We start from the raw sequence: 22905 nt of genomic DNA on the forward strand, positions 1-22905 counted from the left end.
GACAGGATCAAATTCACACATAACAATATTAACCTTGAATATAAATGGGCTAAATGTTCCAATTAAAACACACAGACCGGCAAATTGGATAAAGAGTCAAGACCCATCAGTGTGCTGTATTCAGGAGACCCATCTCATGTGCAAAGACACACATAGGCTCAAAATAAAGGGATGGAGGAATATTTACCAAGCAAATGGAAAGCAAAAAAAAAAAAAAAGCAGGGGTTGCAATCCTAGTTCCTGATAAAACAAACTTTAAACCAACAAAGATCAAAAAAGACAAAGAAGGGTATTACATAATGGTCAAGGAATCAATGCAACAAGAAGAGCTAACTATCCTAAATATATATGCACCCAATACAGGAGCAACCAGATTCATAAAGCAAGTTCTTAGAGACCTACAAAGAGACTTAGACTCCCACACAATAATAGTGGGAGACTTTAACACCCCACTGTCAACATTAGATCAACGAGACAGAAAATTAACAAGGATATTCAGGACTTGAACTCAGCTCCGGACCAAGCAGACCTAATAGACATCTACAGAACTCTCCACCCCAAATCAACAGAATATACATTCTTCTCAGCACCACATCACACTTATTCTAAAATTGACCACATAATTGGAAGTAAAACACTCCTCAGCAAATGCAAAAGAATGGAAATCATGACAAACAGTCTCTCAGACCACAGTGCAATCAAATTAGAACTCAGGATTAAGAAACTCACTCAAAACCGCACAACTACATGGAAACTGAACAACTGCTCCTGAATGACTACTGGGTAAACAACGAAATTAAGGCAGAAATAAAGTTCTTTGAAACTAATGAGAACAAAGACACAACGTACCGGAATCTCTGGGACATAACTAAAGCAGTGTTTAGTGGGAAATTTATAGCACCAAAATCCCACATCAGAAAGCGGGAAAGATTTAAAATCAACAGCCTAACATCACAATTAAAAGAACTAGAGAAGCAAGAGCAAACAAATTCAAAAGCTAGCAGAAGACAAGAAGCAACTAAGATCAGAGCACAAGTGAAGGAGATAGAGACACGAAAAATCCTTCAAAAAAATCAATAAATCCAGGAGCTGGTTCTTTGAAAAGATGAACGAAATAGATTGACTGCTAGCCAGACTAATAAAGAAGAAAACTGAGAGGAATCAAATAGACACAATAAAAAATGATAAAGGGGATATCACCACTCATCCCACAGAAATACAAACTACCATCAGATAATACTGCAAACACCTCTACACAAATAAACTAGAAAATCTAAAAGAAATGCATAAATTCCTGGACACAGGAAGAAGTCAATCCCTGAATAGAACAATAACAAGTTCTGAAATTGAGGCAGCAATTAACAGTTTACCAACCAAAAAAGCACAGGATCAGACGGATTCACAGCCAAATTCTACCAGAGGTACAAAGAGGAGCTGGTACCATTCCTTCTGAAACTATTCCAAACAATAGAAAAAGAGGGACTCCTCCCTAACTCATTTTATGATGCCAATTTCATCCTGACACCAGAACCTGGCAGAGACACACACACAAAAAGAAAATTTCACGCCAATATCCCTGATAAACATTGTTGTGAAAATCCTCAATAAAATACTGGCAAACTGAATCCAGCAGCACATCAAAAAGCTTATTCACCATGATCAAGTTGGCTTCATCCCTGGGATACAAGGCTGGTTCAACATATGCAAATCAATAAACATTATACACCATGTAAACAGAACCAATGACAAAAACCACATTATTGTCTCAATAGATGCATGAAAAGCCTTCGATAAAATTCAATATACCTTCATGCTAAAAACTTTCAATCAACTAGTTATTGATGGAATGTATCTCAAAATAATAAGAGCTATCCCTGAAAAACCCATAGCCAATATCATACTGAATGGGCAAAAGCTGGAAATATTCCCTTTGAAAACTGGCACAAGACAAGGATGCCCTCTCTCACCACTCCTATTAAACATAGCATTGGAAGTTCTGGCCAGGGCAATCAGGCAAGAGAAAGAAATAAAGCATATACAAATAGGAAGAGAGGAAGTCAAATTGTATCTGTTTGCAGATGACATGATTGCATACTTAGAAAACCCCATTGTCTCAGCCCAAAAACTCCTTAAGCTGATAAGCAACTTCAGCAAAGTCTCAGGACACAAAATCAATGTGCAAAAATCACAAGCATTCCTATACACCCAAAATAGAGAGCCAAATCATGAGTGAACTCCCATTCACAATTGCTACAAAGAGAATAAAATACCTAGAAATACAACTTACAAGGGATGTGAAGGACCTCTTCGAGGAGAACTACAAACCACTGCTCAAGGAAATAAGAGAGGACACAACAAATGGAAAAACATTCCATGCTCATGGATAGGAATAATCAATATCATGAAAATGGCCATGCTGCCCAAAGTAATTTATAGATTCAATGCTATTCCCATCAAGCTACAATTGCCTTTCTTCACAGAATTGGAATATGTAACCAACCTGCACGTTGTGCACATGTACCCTAAAACTTAAAGTATAATAATAATTTAAAAAAACCCTACTTTAAATTTCATATGGAACCAATAAAGAGCCTGTATAGCCAAGACAATCCAAAGCAAAAACAAAAAACAAAAACAAACAAACAAACAAAAAACCAAAGCTGGAGACATCATGCTACCTGACTTCAAACTATACTACAAGGCCACAGTAACCAAAACAGCATGGTACTAGTACCAAAACACATATATAGACCAATGGAACACAACAGAGACCTCAGATATAACACCACACATCTACAACCATCTGATCTTTGACAAACCTGACAAAAACAAGAAATGGGGAAAGATTCCCTATTTAATAAATGGTGCTGGGAAAACTGGCTAGCCATATGCAGAAAACGGAATCTGGACCCCTTCCTTACACCTTATACAAAAATTAACTCAAGATGGATTAAAAACTTAAACATAAGACCTAAAACCATAAAAACCCTAGAAAAAAACCTAGGCAATACCATTCAGGACATAGGCATGGGCAAAGACTTCATGACTAAAACAACAAAAGCAATGGCAACAAAAGCCAAAATTGACAAATGGGATCTAATTAAACTAAAGAGCTTCTGCATGGCAAAAGAAACTGTCATCAGAGTGATCAGGCAACCTACAGAATGGAGAAAATTTTTGCAATCTATCCATCTGACAAGGGGCTAATATCCAGAATCTACAAGGAACTTAAATAAATTTACAAGAAAAAACCAAACAACCCCATCAAAAAGTGGGTGAAGGATATGAGCGTCTCAAAAGAAGACATTTATGTGGCCAACAATCATATGAATAAAAGCTAATCATCACTGATCATTAGAGAAATGCAAATCAAAACCGCAATGAGATACCATCTCACATCAGTTAAAATGGCAATCATTAAAAAGTCAGGAAACAACAGATGCTGGAGAGGATGTGGAGAAATAGGAACACTTTTACACTGTTAGTAGGAATGTCAATTAGTTCAATCATTGTGGAAGACAGTGTGAAAATTCCTCAAGGATCTAGAATCAGAAATACCATTTGACCCAGCAATCCCATTACTGGGTATATACCCAAAGGATTATAAATCATTCTACCATAAAGGCACATGCACACATATGTTTACTGCAGCACTGTTTACAAGAGCAAAGACTTGGAATCAACCCAAAGGGCCATCAATGATAGAGTGGACAAAGAAAATGTGGCACAGATACACCATGGAATATTATGCAGCCATAAAAGAGAATGAGTTCATGTCCTTTGCAGAGACATGGATAAAGATGGAACCCATCATTCTCAGAAAACTAACACAGGAACAGAAAAGCAAACACCACATGTTCTCACTCATAAGTGGGAGCTGAACAATGAGAACACATGGAACACTGGAGCCAGTTGCGGAGTGGGGGGAAATGAGAGGGACAGCATTACCTAATGCATGTGGAGCCCAAAACCTAGATGACGGGTTGATGGGTGCAGCAAACCACCATGGCACATGTATACCTATGTAACAAACCTGCACGTTCTGCACATGCATCCAAGAACTGAAAGTATAATAAAAAAGAAAATGTGATATATATATATATATATATATATATATATATATATATACACACACACACACACACACACACCATGGAATACTACTCAGCCATAAAAAGGCACTAAATAATGGCATTTGCAGCAACCTGGAAGGAATTGGAGACTATTATTCTAAGTGAAGTAACTCAGGAATGGAAAGCCAAACATGGTATGTTCTCACTTATAATTGGGAGCTAAGCTATGAGGACGCAAAGGCATAAGAATGATACAATGGACTTTGAAGACTCAGAGAAAGGGGTGGGGGAGTGAGGATAAAAGACTACACATTGGGTACAGTGTACACTGCTTGGGTGATGGGTGCACCAATATCTCTGAAATCACTACTATATATCTTATTCATGTAACCAAACTTCACCTGTTCCCCAAAAACCCATTGAAAAATAAATAATTCTTTTTAAAAAGAAACAAAATCATTGTGTTGTATACATTGAATATATACAATCTTTATTTGCCAACTAAATACTCTAAAATAAAAAAGGAAAAAAGAAAATGAGCAAAGGACATGGACAGACATTGCACTGAAGAGGACATGCAGATGACAAATAAGCACACAAAATGTTCAATTTTATTAGCCTTTTGGGAAATGCAAATTTAAACAATAAAATGTCACTACACAGCTTTCAAAATAGTTAAGATAATAATAGTGACAACACAAAATGCTGGTAAGAATGCACAGAAATATTGCTGGTTTTAATGTAAAATAGTATGACCACACTGGAAAGCACTTTGGCAATTTCTTCCAAATGTAAACATGCAGCTGCTACGCGACCAAACAACTAGACCCTTTGGCATTTATCTCAGAGAAATGAAAACTTATGTCCATAAAGAAACCTGTAAAAGAGGATTTATACAGCCTTGTTTGTAATAACCCAAAACTAGTGACAACCAAAATGTCCTTCAACAGCTGAATAATTAAACAAACTGTGGCATATCAGTATCATGGAGTAGTACTCAGCAATAAAAAGGATCGAACTGTTGATACACACAACAACTTGGATGAAGTTCCAGGGAATTGTGCTGAGTGGGGAAAAAAAAGACAATCCCAAAAGGTGATATACTGTTTTATTCCATTTACATAACATTCTTGACATGATAAAATTATCAAAGCAGAAAAGAGATTAATGGTTGAGGGATTGGATGAGACACAAGTGGATGTGGCTTTAAAAGGGCAACACGGATCTGTGTAGTGATGAAAATCTTCTGTATCTGACTGCATCAATGTCAATAATGTCCTGGTTTTCTTATCATACTATAGTTTTACAAGATGTTATCATTAAGGGAAACTTGGTAAAGGGCACACAGCATCTCTCTGTATTATTTCTTAAAACTGCATGTGAATCTTCAACTATCTCAACATAACAACGCCTTAATTTTTAAAAATTTTAGTCATAAGAAACCAAGACACACATACACACAGATAATATATTTAATGTTATAGAAATAAATTAATAATATATTGTTAAATAAAAATAGTTTGCAAAACAATGTATTAAAAGTAATGGCAAAAAGCGCAATTAATTTTGCACCAACTTAATATATGAAATAACCTCTTTTTGATGAATGTATTTATCTATATATGTGAAGAAATAAAGCATAAAAGGCTATACACATAAATGTTAAAGTGGGTGGTATCATGGATGATTTTTATTGATTTTATTTTCACTTAGTGATATTTTGTAATTTATGTAACTAAAATAAAATAAAGTCACTTTTTAAAAAAAGAATGAGATCATGTCCTTTATAGGAACATGAACGGAGCTAGAAGCCATTATCCCTAGCAAATTAATGCAGCAACAGAAAACCAAATACCACACATTCTCACTTACAAGTGGCAGCTAAAAGATGAGAATACATGGACTCATAAAAGGAAACAACAGACACTAGGGCCTATCAGAGGGTGGAGGGTGGGAGGAAGGAACAGATCAGAAAAAAAAATAGCTAATGGGTACTAGGCTTAATACCTGGGTGATGAAATAATTTGTACAACAAACACCCATGTCACAAGTTTACCTATATAACAAATCTGCACATGTACCCCTGTACTTAAAAGTGAAAACAAAAACAAAACAAAAGATCGTTTATCATGACCAAGTGCAATTTATTCCAGTGATGCAAGAATGGTTCAACATACAAAAATCAATTAATGAGATACATCATATCAACAGAATGAAGAACAAAAACCTTATGATCATTTTAATTGTTGCTGAAAAAGCATTTGATAATATTAAACATCCCTTTATGACAAAAAACCCTCAAAAACATGGGTATAGAGGGAACATACCTCAACAGAATAAAAGCCATATATGACAAACCCATAGCTAGTATTATACTGAATGGACAAAAACTGAAATCCTGTCCTCTAAGATTGGGAACATAACACTTTCACCACAGTTATTCAACATAGTACTCGAAGTCCTAGCCAGAGCAATCAGACAAGATAAAGAAATAAAAAGGCTTCCAAATTGGAAAGGAGGAAGTCAAATTACCTTGTTTGCAGATGATATGATCTTATATTTGGAAAAACCTAAACACTCCAATGAAAACTCTTAAAGTTGATAAATTCAGTAGAGTTGCAGGTTACAAAATCAACGTACAAAAATCAGTGACATTTCTATATGCCAACAGTGAACAATGTGAAAAAAAATCAAGAAAGTAATTCCATTTGCAATAGCTACAAATGAAATAAAGTACATAGTAATTAACAAAAATACTAAAAGATTTCTACATGAAAACTATAAAACATTGATACAAGAAATTGAAAAAGACATACAAAAATGGAAAGATATTCTATATTTATGAATTGGAAGAATAAATATAGTTAAAATGTCCATAGTACCCAAAGCAATCTATAGATTTAATGCAATCCCTATCAAAATGACAAAGACATATATTCACAGAAATTTTTAAAAATCCTAATATTTATATGGAACCAGGAAAGACCCAGAATAGCCAAAGCTATCTCCTAAGCAATACCTGACTTCAAATTATACTACAGAGCTATAGTAACCAAAATGGCATGGTCCTGGCATAAAAAAAGACACATAGATCAGTGGAAAAGAATAGAGAACCTGGAGATAAGTCTATACATTTACAATGAACTCATTTTCAGGAAAGGTGCCAAGATCATACACTGGGGAAAGGTGCTGGGAAAACTGGATATCCATATGCAAAAGAATGAAACTAGACCCCTATCTCTCACCATATACAAAAAATCAAATACAAATGGATTAAAGGCTTAAATCTAAGACCTGAAACTATGAAACTACTAAAAGAAAACATTAGGGAAACTCTCCAAGACATTGGAGTGGGCAGAGATTTCTTGAATAATATGCCATAAATACAGGCAAGCAAAGCAAAAATGGACGAATGGGATCACATCAAGTTAACAAGCTTCTGCACAGCAAAGGAATCAACAATGTGCAAAGACGACCCACAGAATGGGAGAAAGTATTTGCAAACCACCTATCTGACAAGGGATTAATAACCAGAATATATAAGGAGCTCAAATAACTCTATAGGAAAAAATCTAATAATGTGTTTGACAAATGGGCAAAAGATGTGAATAGACATTCCTCAAAAGAAGATATACAAATGGTGAAGAGCCATATGAAAAGGTGCTCAATGTCATTGATCATCAGAGAAATTCAAATCAAAACTACAATGAGATATCATCTCAGCTCAGTTATTAGGTTGGTGCAAAAGTAAATGCGGTTTTGCCATTACTTTCAATTGCAAAAACCGCAATTACTTTTGCACCAACCTAATAAAATGGCTTTTATCCAAAAGACAGGAAATAACAAACGCTGGCGAGGATATAGAGAAAAGGGAATCCTCAAACACTGTTGATGGGAATGTAAATTAGTACAACCACTATGGAGAACAGTTTGGAGGTTCCTCAAAAAAATGAAAATAGAGCTACCTTATGGTCCAGCAATCCCACTGCTAGGTATCTACCGCAAAGAAAGGAAATCAGCATATCACAGAGATCTCTGCACTCCCACGTTCATTGCAGTACTATTCACAATAGCCAAGATTTGGAAGCAACCTAAATATCCCATCAACAGATGAATGGATACAGAAAATGTGGGCATATACACAACAGAGTACTATTCAACCATAAAAAAGAATGAGATTCAGCTCTCCCTCTCCCTCTCCCTCTCCCGTCTACCTCTCCCCACGGTCTCCCTCTCCCCACGGTCTCCCTCTGATGCCGAGCCGAAGCTGGACTGTACTGCTGCCATCTCGACTCACTGCAACCTCCCTGCCTGATTATCCTGCCTCAGCCTGCTGAGTGCCTGCGATTGCAGGTGTGCGCCGCCACACCTGACTGGTTTTTGTATTTTTTTGGTGGAGATGGGGTTTCGCTGTGTTGGCCGGGCCGGTCTCCAGCTCCTAACCGCGAGTGATCCGCCAGCCTCGGCCTCCCGAAGTGCCGAGATTGCAGCCTCTGCCCGGCCACCACCCCGTCTGGGAAGTGAGGAGCGCCTCTGCCTGGCCGCCCATCATCTGGGACGTGAGGAGGCCCTCTGCCTGGCTGCCCAGTCTGGAAAGTGAGGAGCGTCTCTGCCCGGCCGCCATCCCATCTAGGAAGTGAGGAGCGCCTCTTCCCGGCCACCATCACATCTAGGAAGTGAGGAGCGTCTCTGCCCGGCCGCCCATCGTCTGAGATGTGGGGAGCACCTCTGCCCCACCGCCCCGTCTGGGATGTGAGGAGCGTCTCTGCCCGGCCGCCCATCGTCTGAGATGTGGGGACCGCCTCTGCCCCACCGCCCCGTCTGGGATGTGAGGAGCGTCTCTGCCCGGCCGCCCATCGTCTGAGATGTGGGGACCGCCTCTGCCCCACCGCCCCATCTGGGATGTGAGGAGCGTCTCTGCCCGGCCGCCCATCGTCTGAGATGTGGGGAGCGCCTCTGCCCCACCGCCCCGTCTGGGATGTGAGGAGCGTCTCTGCCCGGCCGCCCATCGTCTGAGATGTGGGGACCGCCTCTGCCCCACCGCCCCGTCTGGGATGTGAGGAGCGTCTCTGCCCGGCCGCCCCATCTGAGAAGTGAGGAGACCCTCTGCCTGGCAACTGCCCCGTCTGGGAAGTGAGGAGCATCTCCGCCCGGCAGCCACCCCATCTGGGAAGTGAGGAGCGTCTCCGCCCGGCAGCCGCCCCGTCGGGGAGGGAGGTGGGGGGTCAGCCCCCTGCCGGGTCAGCCACCCCATCCGGGAGGGAGGTGGGGGGGTCAGCCCCCCGCCCGGCCAGCCGCCCCGTCCGGGAGGGAGGTGGGGGGGTCAGCCCCCCGCCCGGCCAGCCGCCCCGTCCGGGAGGTGAGGGGCGCCTCTGCCCGGCCGCCCCTACTGGGAAGTGAGGAGCCCCTCTGCCCAGCCAGCCGCCCCATCCGGGAGGGAGGTGGGGGGGTCAGCCCCCCGCCCGGCCAGCCGCCCCGTCCGGGAGGTGAGGGGCGCCTCTGCCCAGCCGCCCCTACTGGGAAGTGAGGAGCCCCTCTGCTAGGCCACCACCCCGTCTGGGAGGTGTACCCAACAGCTCATTGAGAACAGGCCATGATGACAATGGCGGTTTTGTGGAATAGAAAGGGGGGAAAGGTGGGGAAAAGATTGAGAAATCAGATGGTTGCCGTCTGTGTAGAAAGAAGTATACATGGCAGACTTTTCATTTTGTTCTGTACTAAGAAAAATTCTTCTGCCTTGGGATCCTGTTGATCTGTGACCTTACCGCCAACCCTGTGCTCTCTGAAACATGTGCTGTGTCCACTCAGGGTTAAATGGATTAAGGGCGGTGCAAGATGTGCTTTGTTGAACAGATGCTTGAAGGCAGCATGCTCCTTAAGAGTCATCACCACTCCCTAATCTCAAGTACCCAGGGACACAAACACTGTGGAAGGCCGCAGGGTCCTCTGCCTAGGAAAACCAGAGACCTTTGTTCACTTGTTTATCTGCTGACCTTCCCTCCACTATTGTCCTATGACCCTGCCAAATCCCCCTCTGCGAGAAACACCCAAGAATGATGAATAAAAAATAAAAAATAAAAAATAAAAAATAAAAAAAAAAAGAATGAGATTCAGTCATTTGCAACAACATGGATGGAACTGGACGTCATATATTACATAAAATAAGCCAGGCACAGAAAGACAAACTTCACGTGTTCTCACTTATTTGTGAGAGCTAAGAACAAAAACATTTGAACTCATAGAGAGAGTAAAGGATGGCTACTAGAGGCTGGGAAGGGTAGTGAGGCTGTGTGTGTGGGGAGGTGAAGAGTGTTAATGGGTACAAAAAATAGCTAGGAAGGATGAATAACACCTAGTATTTGCTAGCACAATAAGGTGACTGCAGTGAAAAATAATTTAATTGTACTTTTAAAAATAACTAAAACAGTATAATTGAATTGTTTGTAACCCAAAAGATAAATGCTTGAGGGGATGAATATCCCATTTACCTGATGTGATTATTACATGTTGCATGCCTGTATCAAAATATTCCATGCAACCCATAAATATATATACCTACTATGTACTCACAAAAATTAAAAATTAAAGTTAAAGAACAATTAAAATGGGGAAGAGATTTGAATACTTTACAAAGGAAGATATACAGATGATAAATAAGGACATGAAAAGATGCCCAATATCATTAGACATGTGGGAAAGGCAAATTAAAACCACAATGAGATACCATGATAAACACATTAGAATAACTGAAATGAAAAAGAATGACCATACCAAGTGTTGACAGGAAAGTGGAGCAAGTGGAACTCTCACATAATGAAGTGAAGTGTAAAATGGTACAACTGCTTTTTAAAGTATTTTGTCAAAGTTAAACATGTACCTATGAAAATAGAGAAGTTCAAAAAGAAGAACAAAAAACACCCCCAAATAAATGATATTATGCAGAGGTTGCAGACATTGCAATGACAAAGGTAAGCATATGACTATGGGAAGAAGCACCTGAGAGATGATGAGGACTAAGATCCCTGGAGGAGGGAAAGTCAGGGATCTGAGGGGCTAGAGTGTTGGAAGAATCATCTGTGTAGATATTAAAATCACCAAGAATTATGATAGGAAAGACTAGAAAGGGTAGCCTATAGAAGGAAATAAAAGGTACTTCATCTTACGGCTGCTCTGATCTATTATGCGTAGAATTATTAAGGTCCAGAAACACTGGACAAAATTTCAATTTTTTGACAAAATTTTCTTTCCCTGATAGTGGATGTGACAAAGAAAATGATATTGTTGATCTTTGTGATGGCAGGGTGTGAAGAGGAATGGGAAGAGGCAACCAACCTTACCAGCTGCATTTGTTTTATAATAGAAGTCAGACTAAGGATCCAATCAAAACTAGGTTTAGTGAGTGGAAACATGATTAAGGGTGGGAGGCAGGAAGAAGAATGGAGTCTGATAATAGATACAGCAGGAAGGGTGGATCGCCTTTGGCAAAAGGAAAATCAAAACACTGAGGTGTGGGGGAAATGCAGTAAAGTTTTACAGGAAAACTGAAGGGTTTTTTTTTCTGTTATGTTATGCTGATTTAAAGTGCCATCACATACAGTTTTAGGATATAAATTCGCTAGCCTGATTGATGAATTACTGATCTCTTAATTATCTTCAGCTGGCAAAGGCAGGATGCAGCCATTCACCAAAACAATTTTTTTCTTTGTGTTTGTGATCTAAGTTTTTAAACATGAAAAATAATAATGGCAACAATAGTTAACATTTATAAAGTGTTTACTACATTGCCAACTACTGTGCTTTATATACTTGTTTTATTTAATCCTTACAAATAGGATGATGCTATGAGGTAGGCTCTGTTATTACACTTGTTTTTCAGGTGAGGAAACTGAGGCTCAGAGAGGCTGACTTGCTCAAGTACAGTCGGCTAATCAAGAGTTGATGACATACATCCTCTTCTCACTCAGTAAATTCAGGACCAGGACTATATCCTCCAGACACCATACTCTTAAACACTGCCTTCTCTCATTTAATAGTTTTGTTGAATTTTTATATTAATCAGTCTTTATGAGTATTTATAATAGCTATAAGATACTTTGAAATGGTCTGAACACTCAGAGTAGAGTATCATCTCTTCCTTCTTTCCCCCACACATTAAAAAAAGTTTTTGACAAAAGTATTACATTCAGAATTTTGGCCCAAATGTTAGATTCCATAATTTTATGTACAAATATACTAAAACTTAATTTTAGAGTCTTTGGTACAGAATGCAAACATTCCATTTAACAACAAACAACAAATCATTAAGATTATTTCATCCCTGCACTTAGAGAAAATAAAATGTGTGTTATGAAATCTTTGTTCTTAGTTATTGGATAGAAACCTTGCTCAAATCATTCAGAGCTAAAAGACAATGTTTTTATTGACTACACAGAACACATAGATATCGTGGTATAAATTCTTAATTGTGACAGGAGAATGCTTAATCTCTTGTAGTAATGCCTTTTAAAAATTACTCATTAGCACTTTTAGTCTTTCTCAACCCCTATTTCCCCTCCCAGTATCTTCCACGAAACTTCTAGAGATCTGTGGAACACAGCTTAAAATAAAACAAAAACCTGGACCAGATGATATTTGAGGTTCTTCCAGAAAATCTGTAATTTGTATCAATGTCATTACATAAGCTTACATCTAAAGCACTCCACCTGATAAAATTCTGGACTAGTTTACTAAAAAGTTCACACAACTGAAAACAATTGAATAATATTAGACATAGCTATTTTAAAGGAATAGAATTCTAACTCTGCCACTAACTAGCTATGTGACCTTGGACAAAGTTACTTAGCTGCTCTTTGCTTTAATTTCTGTATTCATAAAAGAGGGTTAATAATAAACCACTTAGCACAGTGCCTACCATATAGTAAGTACTCAATAAATTATTGGTTCCTTTGAAAGTTATTATTTAATTCAACATTTTCTCATCCATGTGTGACTTGCTAAAGTTTCCTGTCCAGATTACCACCCAAATATGAAAAGTCTATGAAGATAAACACATAGGTGAAAGCCAACAATTGATTTCAGGAGTCTAATTGAGTTGAATGAACAGTTCAGACAAAGGGAACACTTTAGTTACCCAGTGAAGAGACATTACTTCTGATTTGGAATTGGTAAATGTAAAAAGCCAGTTAGGAAATTACAGCTCATTTATATCCTATCTGAGCAGTTATATGTTTTGCTACAACCCAGAGATAGAAGAAGTCGCTCTTATGCCCGATAGTTTAGCAGACACTTAATTGCATTACCTAGCACTGCAGGAATTCAAGGGTCTTTCTCTTACAATTTTGAAAAGACAGGTTGATGATGTCCTTGGTGTATATATGTGACAAGCTGTTAAATAATCTAACTGGCTGTAAAAGCATTACTTTTGCCAATAGGTATTTAACTTAACATTTGGTAAGTATATCTTATTTTATGTCTTTGTAAGCCATCAGGGAGCTGTATAGTTTTAGAGGCAACTTACTTAAACTTTAATGCCTTAGTTTACCTATCTAGAAATGATGAGAACAACATTATAATATTGTAATAACTAAAAGTTGTAATGAAGTAGTAATAACTACTACTATCACTACTACTACTGATGATGCTAGTACTATACAAGCACCATTAATAACAACCTATCTCCTAAGTTGTTAGGACTAAATTAGGTAACATATGTAAAGTATTTAGAAAAGAGCCAGGCACAATATGAGTTTGTTATTGTTCTTATTATCCTGAATACTATCCAATAGTCAGTGAAAATAAAGGGAAAAGCTACACAGTTAATGTAAGCGAGGATTTAGTAAGCTGTTTAATTTCTACTGGGAATAACCCATATAAATTTTTCTTTCTTGATGAGCTAATTTGGAAACACATGTTCCTTTCTCTTGATTTAGGGGTTTTCCAAAGTGCTTTTCTGAAAAGTTGACATGTTAAAAAAAAAAAAAAAAACAACTCCATGGCAGACCAAAAAGAAGAAGCAGAGCATTCTAAAATGTCCCCCTCCTCACATAACAAGCACACAGACTCCTGTTTTTTTTCTCCCAGTGTCCATGTGACCCTGCTGTGATGTTTGTCCATTGTAGAAGTTTAGAAAGTTCTGTCTAGGCTATGTGTGGGAATGGAGTTCTCAGGTCATTCTCGGCCCTCTCCTCCACCCAGTCAGGCCTTCCAAAACCTATCTCATAAAACACAGATTTTGAGACTTGGAAAGCCCTTAAGGATCATCTTGTCATGCTCCTTCATTGTATAGATGGAGAAAAAAAAGTCTGGAGAGAGGGAGGGATTTTTCTAAGGTTATATAGGAAGCCACTGAGAATATAATTTAGTCGCTCACTACAAACCAGTCTAGTGCTTTTCCACCATATCACCTTGCCTTTTTCAGAAGAGATCTGTTTTCCTGTTGTCATCTAAGAACAGTCACACACCCGGGCATTCTTCTAGAACTCAGAGTAGGAAAATAATCACAACATTCTTTCCTATCTCTAGCCCAAATGTGGAGAATTTTTAAAGACATTGGACTTCAGTGTCAAAAACTAATATATTCTACATGCAGTTATTATAGCTGGAAAACTTACCTTTACAAAAAGCTCAATCTCAGGGTCCACTTGAGTGCCGGGCCGCAGGCCTGACATCTTTGTCTTTACTGCCAGTTGTCAGCCTCCTGCCTCCTGTAGAGTCCACAATACTTGTAGACTCTTTTCTCAATTTTATCCAAAGACTCAAGTAATGTTGGTGCTTTAAGAAGACCGTCTAGCTTGTAGTGGACTGAGTCAGACCTGGAGCCAGTCTATTCTCTCAAGAGGTGTGACGCAGAAAATTCTAGATGCTTAAGTGCAGCTCTTGAAATCGTTTTCCTTCTTCCTCGTGATCTAACATTTAAATCAAGGAGGAGCCAAAGGGGTGTGTATAAACTGCCTGGCTAGAAGGGTGGGGGTGTTTCCAGAGAGGCTTCAATGCCATGAGTCAGCACAGGAGAAACACATGCACAGAAACACACACATGCAGTGCTAGCTTCTATATATCAAGCAGACCAGATGTTTTCTAGAGCCTCCCTTTGAGACCTGGGCTCCATGCCCAGAAAAGGGCCTCTTATTGGTGTTCCTGTAACTTGAAAGCACTTCCAGGAAAAGGGCCAGAAATGACTTGGATTTTTATTATTGAAAAGGATGTTTATCCAATGATACTGTCTAAAAGAGGGTTAAAAAATTGTACTTTATTAAATGTTTCCACCCCCAATCCTACTGCTCACACAGCCAGATTTCTGTTCTGGGTTGCAAATTTCACTTCTCTCTACAACCAGGGAATGTTCACTGGGGTGGTTGAGTCTGGGGGCTTGTTTAGTGTGCCCCACCTAGTTCTTTATTTCTTGGAAGCTTGGACTGGAACAGATCACTTCCTTGTTTTGGCGTCTGTATCAGGAACCATGATTAGTTCTGTATTTCTGCTTGTCAACCCTGGGAACAGCAGTAAAACCAGTCAAACTGAATGTCTCTGTGAGATCACTCTGTGTCTGCAATGTTTCTGACAGCTGTATCTGATGCCTCCAGAGGCTGGGAGGGGGACCCCGGGATTAACAAACCTCTTTGGTGGGAAGAGTCTCTTCCTGCTTGGAGCCAAACTGAACATAGATCCATCAGTTGGGCACCACTGTGATCCCCTTTCTATAACACCAAGCATTCCCCATGCTCATATGGGCTGTACATGCACCTGCCATTGCCCTGTGTAAAGATTTACAGGATAAGAGGCTCTTGAAAAAACCCAGCCTGCTCCATACCTGTAGGTTCTAGGGAAGGAGTGGCTGATATGTAGGTGAGTGTTCTTCTGGATGAGGGAAAGACCTCATGATTCCCCAAATGGTTTGAAAAGTGAGAAGAAAATTGTGCTGGACATCTGCTGAGCCAACCTTAATGGTGAGTTTTGTACTGGCTATTTGGCAGGACCTGGTGTCTGCCTTGTTTACCTATATTTTCATTCTATTCATCATACTCTGTTCATTCACTCCAAAGGCAATCAATGAATGTCAACTCTGTGCCAGGGTGCTGATCCATTCACTGAGATTGGCAGCACAGGACAGCCAGTTCGGGAGGACAACAGGAATTCAACTTTAAGCATACTCAGTCTGAGGCCTCCTCACCTTTCCCCACTCCCTATATCTAACTGCTACAAAATCTTGTCACTTCTACATCCTGAATATTTTAAAAAATCCATCCACTTCTCTTTGTCCCATGACTACTCCAAATTTCAAGCCAGCAATATTCTTTTTTAATTGATTTAAAAATTTTTATTTTAAAAGACCAAATGGTTGCATGACCCTCGACTCTCATGGGAAAACCACAACCCACCACCACCACAGCAACAACAACAAACAGCCTAATGACCTCTGTATGATCCCTAAATAAATTGTCAAAGTAAGGAGATGAAAGTTCTTTTTTTTTCTTGATGCTCACAGTGTTTAAATATTGTATTTAGGATAATTTACATGCCATAAAATTTGCATATTTAAAGTGATTTTATAAATTTATTGGGTGGTGCAACCATCACTACAATCTAATTTTAAAACATTTGCATCACGTCAGTGACATCTTCCTTGCCCATCTGCAGTCAGTCTTCATTACTACTCCCAGCATCAGACAACCACTAATCTACTTTCTGTACCTATGGATTTGCCTATTCTAAATATTTCATATAAATGTTGTGTTAATCCATTTTTGCTTTGCTATAAAGAAATACTTGAGGCTGAGTAATTTATAAAGAAAAGAGGTTTAATTGGTTCATGATTCTGCAGGCTGTACAGAAAGCATGGTGCCAGCATCTGCTTCTGGTGAGAGCCTCAGGAAGGTAGAGTAGGAGCATGCATCTCACATGATGAAAGTGGGAGGAAGAGAGAAAGTGGTGGGGGGACATGCCACACTCTTTTAAACGACCAACTCTTGCAATGAATTCAGAGGGAGAACTCACTCATTACTATGAGAGTGGTACCAAGCCACCCATGAAGGACCTGCCCCCATGATGAAAACACCTCCCACCAGGCCCTACCAAAACTTGTTTGCTCTTTGCTTTGTTTGCTTATAATAGTCATTCCAGTGGCTGTGAAGCGGTATCTTACGGTGATATTTTTTTATTTTAAAAATGGATTTAGAGGGTACAAGTGCAGATTTCTTACATACATATATCACGTCGTGGTGGAGTCTGGGCTTTTAGTGTACCCATCACCTGAAGAGGGAACATTGTACCCAAGAGGTAATTTTTCAACCCTTGTCAACTTCCCACCCTTTTGTAGTCTCCAATATCTATTATTCTACTCTATATGTCCATGTGTACCCATTGTTAAGCTCTCACTTACAAGTGAGAATATGTGATATTTGACTTTCTGTTTCTGAATTATTTTACTTAAGATAACGTACTCCAGTTCCACTCATGTTACTGCAAAACACACGACTTCATTATTTTTTTATGGCTGCATAGTATTCCACGTATATGTAAAATGCAGATGGGTAGATACCCAGTAGTGAGATTGCTGGATCAAATGGTATTTCATTTTTTACCATGTTTAGTTCTTTGAGAAATCTATTTTTAGTTCTTTGAGAAATCTCCATACTGTTTTCCATAAATGTGATAATTTACATTCCCACTAACAGTGCATAAGCATTACTTTTTTCTCCACATCCTCACCAACATCTGTTGTTTTTTGATTTTTAAATAATAGCTATTCTGACTGGTGTAAGATAGTATTGTTTGGTTTTAATTTGCATTTCTCTGATAATTAGTGATATTGAGCATCTTTCATATGTTTGTTGGCCACTTGTATGTCTTTCAAAAAACACCCATTCATGCCCTTTGCCTACTTTTTAATGGCGTTACTTGTTTTTTGTTTTTGTTTTTGTCATTGTTGTTGTTGTTGAGTTGTTGGAGTTTTTGTAGATTCTGGATATTAGCCTTTGTTAGATACATAATTTGCAAATATTTTTTCTCATTAGGTAGGTTTACTCTGTTGATTGTTTCTTTTGCTGTGTGGAAGGTTTTTAGCTTAACTGAGTCCCGTCTGTTTATTTCTGTTTGTGTTGCACTTGCTTTTGAGGACCTGGTCAAAAATTCTTTGCCTAAGCCAGGCCAATGTCCAGAAGAATTTTTCCTACATTTTCTCACAGGATTTTTACAGTTTCATGTCTAAAGTATAAATCTTTAGTCCATCTCGAGTTAATTCATGTATATGGTGAGAGACAGGGGTCCAGTTTCATTCTTCCGCATATGGCTAGCCAGTTTTCCTAGCACCGTATATTGAAGAGGGTGTTCTTTCCCTATTGTTTAATTTTGTCAATATTGCAGAAGATCAGTTGTTAATAGGTACTTTATTTCTGGGTTCACTATTCTGTTCCGTTGGTCTATATGTCTATTTTTATACCAATATCATGACGTTTTGGTTACTATAGCCTTGTAGTATAATTCAAAGTCAGAATGTAATACTTCAAGCTTTGTTCTTTTTGCTTAGGATTGGTTTGGCTATTCAGACTCTTCTTTCGGTTTCATATGAATTTTAAGTTTTTTTAATTATGTGAAAAATTGTGTTAGTAATTTGATAGAGACTGCATTGAATCTGTAAATTGCTTTGAGCAGTGCGGTCATTTTTAATAATATTGGTTCTTTTGATCCATGAGCATGGGATGTGTTTTCATTTATTTGTGTCATACACAATTTTTTCATCAGTGTTTTGTAGTTCCTCTTGTAGAGATCTTTCACCTCCTTGATTAAATGTATTCCTAGGTGTTTTATTTTTTGTGGCTATTGTAAATGGGTTCTTCATTTGGTTCTTAGCTTGAATGATATTGGTGTAGAGAAATGCTACTGTGTTTTGTACATTGATTTTGTATCCTGAAACTTTACTGAAGTTCTTTATCAAGTCTAGGAGTCTTCTGGAAGAGTCTTTTGGAGTTTTATTGTACATTATTTGGGGTTTTCAACATAATGGGGTATATTTTTCTCCTTTATAATATGTATGCCTTTCATTTCTCTCTCTCTCCCTCTCTCCCTCTCTCTCTCTCTCTGTGTGTGCACGTGTGCGTGTGCGTGTGCATGTGTTATCGCACTAGCTGGGACTTCCAGGACTAACAGTGAATAGTAGTGGTGAGAAAGGACATCCTTGACTTATTTCTGATGTTAGGGGAAAATTACTCAGTGGTTCACTGTAGGTTTTCCATGGATAGCCTTTATTAGAATAAGGAAATTTCCTTCTATTCCTAACTTGTTGGGAATTTTATCATTAATTAATATTGAATTTTGTTGAATGCCTTTTCTGCATTTATTTATATGATCATTCGATGTTGCGTATTTAGTATGACAATATGATAAAATACATTGATTGATTTTTGAATGTTGAACCAACTTTGAATACCTGGGATAAACTCCACTTGATCTTGATGCATTATCTTTTTTATACATTGCTAGAGTTGATTGGCTAGTATCTTAGTAAGAATATTTGTACCTATGTTTATGTGAGATATTGCTGTTTTGTTTTTTGCTCGTAATATCTTTGTCTGAGTTTGGTATTAGGATGATGCTATCCTCATAATATGAGTGGGGTCATTTTCTCTCCTTAATTTTCTGAAAGAGACTGTAAAATTTGTATTACATCTTACTTAAATGTTTGATAGAATTCATGAGTGAAATTGTCTGGCCCGGAGTTCTCTTTCTTGAAAAGTTTTAAATTACAGATTCAGTTGCTTTAATGCATGCCAGGCTATTCAGATTATCTACTTTTCTTTGAATTAGTTTGTTTTTTTTTTACCATGTGGGTTTAAGAAATTGGTTCATATAAGTTATCAAATATATAGGCATAGATTGATTGTAGTATTCCCCCTCTTATTCTTTTAGTGAGAACATTCAAAATCATCTCTTCTAGCTATTTTGAACTATACAACATATTATCGTTGACTATTGTCACCCTATTGTGCAATAGAACACCAGAACTTAATCCTCCTATCTAACCATAACTGTAACTTTGTACCCAGTGACCAACCTCTTCCCATCTCTCCTTCCCTCCTCGCCTCCCCTGCCTCTGGTAACCACTGTTCTACTCTCTACCTCTATAACATCAACTTTTAAATTTATATTTATTTTATTTTTATTTATTATTTTTGTGGTTACATAGTAGGTGTACATATTTATGGGTTAGATGAGATGTTCTAATATAGGTATGCAGTACGTAATCACATCAGGGTAAAAATGGAGTATCCATCTCCTCAAGCATTTATCTTTGTATTACAAACAACCAAATTATACTCTTTTGGTTATTTTACTTTATTTTATGTTTTATGATTATTATACTTTAAGTTTTAGGGTACATGTGCACAATGTGCAGGTTTGTTACATATGTATACATGTGCCATGTTGGCGTGCTGCACCCATTAACTCGTCATTTAGCATTAGGTATATCCCCTAATGCTATCCCTCCCCCCTCCCCCCACCCCACAACAGTCCCCGCTGTGTGATGTTCCCCTTCCTGTGTCCATGTGTTTTCATTGTTCAATTCCCACCTATGAGTGAGAACATGCGGTGTTTGGTTTTTTATCCTTGCGATAGTTTGCTGAGAATGATGGTTTCCAGTTTCATCCATGTCCCTACAAAGGACATGAACTCATCCTTTTTTATGGCCGCGTAGTATTCCATGGTGTATATGTGCCACATTTTCTTAATCCAGTCTATCGTTGTTGGACATTTAGGTTGGTTCCAAGTCTTTGCTATTGTGAATAGTGCAGCTATAAACATACGTGTGCATGTGTCCTTATAGCAGCATGATTTATAATCCTTTGGGTATATACCCAGTAATGGGATGGCTGGGTCAAATGGTATTTCTAGTTCTGGATCCCTGAGGAATCGCCACACTGACTTCCACAATGGTTGAACTAGTTTACAGTCCCACCAACAGTGTAAAAGTGTTCCTATTTCTCCACATCCTCTCCAGCACCTGTTGTTTCCTGACTTTTTAATGATCGCCATTCTAACTGGTGTGAGATGGTATCTCATTGTGGTTTTGATTTGCATTTCTCTGATGGCCAGTGATGAAGAGCATTTTTTCATGTGTTTTTTGGCTGCATAAATGTCTTCTTTTGGGAAGTGTCTGTTCATATCTTTTGCCCACTTTTTGATGGGGTTGTTTGTTTTTTTCTTGTAAATTTGTTTGAGTTCATTGTAGATTCTGGATATTAGCCCTTTGTCAGACAAGTAGGTTGCAAAAATTTTCTCCCATTCTGTAGGTTGCCTGTTCACTCTGATGGTAGTTTCTTTTGCTGTGCAGAAGCTCTTTAGTTTAATTAGATCCCATTTGTCAATTTTGGCTTTTGTTGCCATTGCTTTTGGTGTTTTAGACATGAAGTCCTTGCTCATGCCTATGTCCTGAATGGTATTGCCTAGGTTTTCTTCCAGGATTTTTATGGTTTTAGGTCTAATATTTTAAGTCTTTAATCCATCTTGAATTAATTTTTGTATAAGCTGTAAGGAAGGGATCCAGTTTCAGCTTTCTCCATATGGCTAGCCAGTTTTCCCAGCACCATTTATTAAATAGGGAATCCTTTCCCCATTGCTTGTTTTTCTCAGGTTTGTCAAAGATCAGATAGTTGTAGATATGTGGCATTGTTTCTGAGGGCTCTGTTCTGTTCCATTGGTCTATATCTCTGTTTTGGTACCAGTACCATGCTGTTTTGGTTACTGTAGCCTTGTAGTATAGTTTGAAGTCAGGTAGCGTGATGCCTCCAGGTTTGTTCTTTTGGCTTAGGATTGACTTGGCGATGTGGGCTCTTTTTTGGTTCCATATGAACTTTAAAGTAGCTTTTTCCAATTCTGTGAAGAAAGTCATTGGTAGCTTGATGGGGATGGCATTGAATCTATAAATTACCTTGGGCAGTATGGCCATTTTCACGATATTGATTCTTCCTACCCATGAGCATGGAATGTTCTTCCATTTGTTTGTGTCCTCTTTTATTTCATTGAGCAGTGGTTTGTAGTTCTCCTTGAAGAGGTCCTTCATATCCCTTGTAAGTTGGATTCCTAGGTATTTTATCCTCTTTGAAGCAAATGTGAATGGGAGTTCACTCATGATTTGGCTCTTTTGGTTATTTTTAAAGTATGATTAAATTATTTTTTTACTACAGTCTCCCTGTTGTGGTAGCAAATACTAGGCCTTATTCATTCTTTCTAACTATTTTTTGTACCCACTAACCTTCCCCACTTCCTCCTCACCCTCCCACTAACCTTCCCAGCCTCCCTTCTACTCTCTATCTTCATTTCAATTATTTAATTTTTAGCTCACACAAATAAGTGAGCACATGCAAAGTTTGTCTTTCTGTGCCTGGCTTATTTCACCTAATGTAATGTCCTACAGGCTTATCCATGTTGTCACACATGACAGGATCTCATTATTGGTTATGGCTGAATAGTACTCCATTGTGAATATGCACCACATTTTCTTTATCCATTCATCTGTTGATGGACACTTATGTTGATTCCATATCTTGGCTATTGTGAATAGTGCTGCAATAAACATGGGTGTGTTAGTCAAGGTTCTCCAGAGAGACAGAACCAATAGGATATATGAGAGAGGATTTATGAGGTGTAGTTGGTTCAGATGATTATAGAGATGGAGAAGTCCCACAATAGGCCATCTGCAAGCTGCAGAACCGAAGAAGCTGGTAGCACGATTCACTCCAAGTCTGGAAGCCTCAGAACTAGGGAAGCTGAGAGTACAGACCCCAGTCTGAGGCCAAAGGCCTAAGAGCCCACTGGAGGCTGTGGATGCAAGTCCCAG

The 22905-nt window shown here is 38.7% G+C and overlaps 1 protein-coding gene across 7 annotated transcripts in view; it reads right to left on the reverse strand.

The window, feature by feature from the left end:
* CLIC2 (chloride intracellular channel 2) overlaps positions 1-22905 on the reverse strand; it is a 107617-nt gene that overhangs the window by 45520 nt on the left and 39192 nt on the right. Inside the window, exon 1 of one of the 7 annotated variants that reach the window (XM_001144952.6) lies at positions 14684-15103. The exons of 5 other annotated variants lie outside the window; for them this stretch is intronic. In XM_001144952.6, coding sequence (XP_001144952.1) covers positions 14684-14740 — 57 coding nt within the window. In that variant the 5' untranslated portion in view covers positions 14741-15103. Of the gene's footprint in view, positions 1-14683; positions 15104-22905 lie in introns of those variants that run through there. One more of the 7 variants, XM_063804703.1, reaches the window with a different exon arrangement.

This window comes from Pan troglodytes, chromosome X (genome assembly GCF_028858775.2).
Source record: "Pan troglodytes isolate AG18354 chromosome X, NHGRI_mPanTro3-v2.0_pri, whole genome shotgun sequence".
NCBI lineage: Eukaryota > Metazoa > Chordata > Mammalia > Primates > Hominidae > Pan > Pan troglodytes.